This window comes from Pteropus vampyrus, unplaced genomic scaffold (genome assembly GCF_000151845.1).
Source record: "Pteropus vampyrus isolate Shadow unplaced genomic scaffold, Pvam_2.0 Scaffold219, whole genome shotgun sequence".
Taxonomy (NCBI): domain Eukaryota; kingdom Metazoa; phylum Chordata; class Mammalia; order Chiroptera; family Pteropodidae; genus Pteropus; species Pteropus vampyrus.
The window spans coordinates 1,245,590-1,250,238 of record NW_011889000.1 but is presented as its reverse complement, the minus strand read 5'-3'; the positions used below and the strand labels follow the sequence as shown (position 1 = coordinate 1,250,238).

The 4,649-nt window shown below is 46.7% G+C and overlaps 1 protein-coding gene across 1 annotated transcript in view; it reads right to left on the bottom strand.

The window, feature by feature from the left end:
* SLC24A4 (solute carrier family 24 member 4) overlaps positions 1-4,649 on the bottom strand; it is a 144,551-nt gene that overhangs the window by 6,189 nt on the left and 133,713 nt on the right. The window contains exon 14 of the mRNA XM_011373183.2: positions 1,304-1,418. Coding sequence (XP_011371485.1) covers positions 1,304-1,418 — 115 coding nt within the window. The remainder of the gene's footprint in view (positions 1-1,303; positions 1,419-4,649) is intronic.

Below are 4,649 nucleotides of genomic sequence, written 5' to 3'. Positions count from 1 at the left end.
TAGTGTTTGATAGGCAGGAAGGAACCGAGCAAGGCCTGCTTGATCCAAGCCCTCTCTGTGTCCATTAAAGATGGCCTAGCAAACATATATTTCCTCAACATTTGCTTTTCCATCTCTGTGTGAATTGCCTTCTTCCCCTTTGGAGCCCCAAACGATATCACCCCTTCCCTGACCCCAGGTCCTGCCTTTCTCTTCAGCTCAAGATGGCATACAAGCTTCAACTCGGGCCCCATATTCTTATGGCATTCTCATATGTACATTCATCATTAAATTCGGTGATTTTCTCCTGCTAATCTGTCTTATGTCAACCTGATTATTAGACCAGCTAGAAGAACAAAGAAAAAGGGGAAATTTCCCCCGCCCCGACAGAACGGATACACTCCACCCAGAGGTTACTCCATTAAATTCCATTCCCCTCGGCTGCTGTCCTCAACTGTCACAGTTCTCTGCAAGGCTCCAGCCTTCCGCCAAACACACACCTACTCTTGCTGTCTCAACTCATCTCTCAGGACCCACGGACCCACCGACCGACCGACCGACCGACCGACCGACCGACTGACCGACCGACCAACCCTCTCTCTTATCTTGGAAAATGTCCTCTCTCTCTCTCCAAAGCCAACTTTCTCTCTGGGTGCTTCTCTGCTATCCTGTCTCCTCAGAGATTTCACTCCATTATTTGCCCCACCCCCTGTCCCCCAATACTTTCAAACTTTGATCTAAAGAGGGAGATCTGTGGAAGTCCACGCAGAGACACCATCTCGCCCGCAGAAAAAGGGCAGTAAAAAAAAAAAGGCTGGCTCTTTACAGCTCTTTTGTTCTGTGATCTAAGCGCATACAGGCCTCTTCATCGGGCTTAACCTGTGTCACTCCGTAAGCCCCAAAGAAAACCCACCGAACAAACCAAAACATACACGTTCAGGAACCTTGAAGACGCACAGGCATAAAGCTGGAGGTATAGGGCATGCCCACTTTGCCTTCCTAGGACCAGAACATGACTTGCTACTACCTCATTTGCTCTCAGAAGTCTGGGCTTTGGCTCTGTTCAATCTCGCGTTGGTGATTTCAGAACAAGTTCATTTTGATACAGTTCCACACACGCAAACGCTTCTAGAGGTCTGGAGTTCATCTTGGTATATTCTCCCCCTGGGTGGAATCTGATACATGTGCTCTCCAGACGTCACAGTTTCCTCCACGGCCAGACTTAACAATACCAGTCATAAGCTCCATGAACTATGACTCGGGCAGGGCTGAGGGGCCTGCGTGGTGATGCTGACGGCTGTGGGGGCCGAGACACGATGCATACCTTGTCTTGCCACGATTAGGCTGGCCATGCAGTCTGGAACACTCGTGCCTGCTGCCAGGAAAGTAATGCCCATGATGACATCAGGGATCCCAAATGTGTATCCGATAATAGTCACCTGCAGGAGAAGGGGAGAAAAGTTGCTTATCCTGAGTGTTTTTAACTTGAGCATAGTACTGCTGCAATGAATTAAGACAAATCTGGAATATGATTTTATTTTAAAAACATCTTTGGAGTGTTTTTTTTTCCTGATTACATGAGTAATATGCATTTACTGTTTCAAAAAGTTTAGAAAATAAAGTAAAATTAAAATTAAAAATCACCTACCATTTCTCAAGACCCACAGACAGCCACTATTAACGCTTTCCATCAGCCAGTGGTTCTCAAATTTGAACACGCAGAAAATCCTCTGGCGGGCTTGTTAACATGCAGCCTGCCAGCCCCACCCCCAGAGCTTCCGACTCCGGAGGTCTGGAGTGAAGCCCAGGAATCTGTATTCCTAACATGTTCCCAGGTGGCTGGAACCCTAAGGGTGCTGGTCTGGGAACCCATTTGAAAACTACTGCTTTAGAATATATCCTTGACCTTTTTGGTGTATTAAGAAAATGAAATTAGACTGAACTAGCAAGATATATTTTGCAACGTTTCACGTAATAATACATTGTGAATATCTTTCCACCTCATGTTCATCTACTTATTTTAAATTGATCTATGCATTTCATTGTAAAAAGTTTCCGCTAATCCCTGACTGTTGGATATTGAGGTGGTTCCTTTTTTAGCTCTTACAATATCACTGCATGTAAGGAACGTTTATTGAGCACTCTCTGTGTACCAGGTACTCTTCCTGGTGTTTTACTTCCATGAACTCATACACTCTGTTATTCATACCTGCTGGTGAGGGAGGCGTACTATGATGCGCTTTTTTTGCCTAAGGAAACTGAAAATCAGAGAAGCTAAGTAAGGGCACCCGTGGGCCCGAAGCTGGTGAGCAGTGAGCAGGCATTCCAGGCCAAGCCTTTCTGACTTTGAAGGCTGTGCTCCAACCTCACCATCGTGCTGTCTTGTGTGGATAGCTTGGGGATTCTCATTTTACTACCTCCTTAGGATAAGTTCCAAGAAGAGAACTGTTGGATTGAAGGAGACGCAGACTTTTAAGGATCGTGATGCACAGTCATGTCCTCCTCTGATAAATGTCTGACACTTGAGAGATTGTTTGGGGCCTGGAGCAGCAGCCTGATGGAAAGCCCTAGAAGCAACTGGACAACCCCATTCAAAACACACTGTAGCTCTGGCTTCCTTCTCCATCTAGAAAATGAGAACAGCAGCATTTCTGAGGGTTGTTTGCATCTCAGCTGATGGCTCCAATCCCAGCAAAGGGCTGTGTGACTTAAGACAAGCTAGTTTGCGTCTCAGCCTTAGCTCCCTCATCTGTAAAATGGGCTTGTTAACAAGAATTCAGACATTGTGAGGTGACAGAGTAAGATATTCATAGATGTATATTTTCCTTCTTCTCTAATCACTAGTCTTGCAACCTATGGGGACAGAGAATACAGGGGTGATCAGATTCACAGGACTCTGAGGGCCCCTAAGTGCAAGTTCAGCCCTGGAGTGCAGCCAGGGCCCGTGGACTAAAATGACATCTGTCCCAGGACAGGGCTTTGCAGAAGAGTTTGAAGGTGTCCCACTCCCCAAAGGGAGCGCTCAGCTCAGCACCCCCAGGCTCATGGGATGTCATTTCCTCAGAGCGAAGGGCACACCAACGGGCCTACTCTGGGCTATATAAGAAGAGACACACTGACTCAGCAACGCTTAATCCATGCTGGGCATGAAGGAGATCTCCACAAGCACGAGCAGCTGTGGCTGATGGTATTTAACAGGTGGTACCCGACATAGTAAATACAGGAACCTAGGTTATGTTGGCATTACTGGAGATGCCTCCATTTTTGTCTTAAATCACTGAACTTTACATGGCTAAGAACTAAGAAATTGAAGTATGGAAGGATAGAAGGCAGGTTGTGTATACACACACACACACACACACCATCCAAGGTGTTCAGGATCAGAGATGTTCCCTCAGTGTCACTCTGTCCTGGACCCAACCCTGGACCCTCCAAGCCCTCAGGATGCTTAGTCTTCTTTGGTCCTCAATCTTCCCAACTGTGCAAGGGTGCTGGACAGGAGGATCCATTTCAAAAGTCCCTCTCTTTTGACTATGACATTCAAGAGTTTTTCTTCCCCCAAAGCCTTGGGGTGAGAGATGTGAAAGGTGGTGGGGGGAAGGGGTGGGCAGGTAAGACCTCGTTACTTCCTGGTGCCCTCGCCAGGGCAAAACGAAAGTAAACGTTTGCGTGGCCTTGAGGCCAGCACTTCTCGCTTAGGTAGACATTAGGCTAACACGTGGCACTTTACCACTTTCTACAGTCGAGGCTTACATTCTCCCAACTGAGGCCAGCTGCAGTTCAAAACCGCTGGTCAGAGGGCTCCAGCAAGGTGGTTCCTGCGACACCAGCCAAGCCATTTGCTAAGGCTCTGCTTTAAGAAGCAGGGGTGGGGGTGTTATTAAATGTCCAACCTTGCTGCTTATTAGAACTAATCTAATAATATTGTTATTTTCGGTAGAGAAGAAAACAATTCACATATTCATTAATTTGACCCTCTCTGCTTCTCATACCCACACTTAAATGTCATGAAATACATTTTTTACTTACAATGTTTTTTTTGGGTGAAGTGTACATTAGTAAGAGAAATTACTAGATTTTTTGTCAAATGTAAAGATGGGCTGGCCTTTAACCCTACTCAGGAAATTTTAAGTTTGCCAATTCAATTCATTTAAGGCATAGTTTTCACTGTCTTCGATTGTCATTCTTTTCTGTGGGTGGGGTTGGATAGTAGCTACTTCCAGTTCTCCTCCCCCCGTCCCACGATCTATGGGGATTTTAACCTTCGTCTGAACAAAGCACGGAGCAGTCCGTGTTGGCTGCATGTCATGGTGAACACAGCCGATCCGCACAGTTGTGAGCAACTTGCCATGCTGCAAACTCAGATCACGGTGCCTGAACAGAGACTTGCTGGACAGTGATGGTTGTCCCCACTTTGTGGCAGGGATGACCATGGCTCAGATAAGTTGAGTCACCTGCCTACGTTTTATGGATCCTAAGTGGAGGAACTAGGATTCGAACCCATTACCATGTGACTACACGGCCCTTCTTTCCCCACGGAAGTCTGGGCTCCTCTGGGGTTAAGGGAAAGAGGGCCCATGTGCCTCTGAAACCAAGATTTGCTTGTGCTCTCGGCAGCTGGCATCGGGTGTTAGTGGAGAGTAAAATGACTGCACGATATCTCTGAGGTA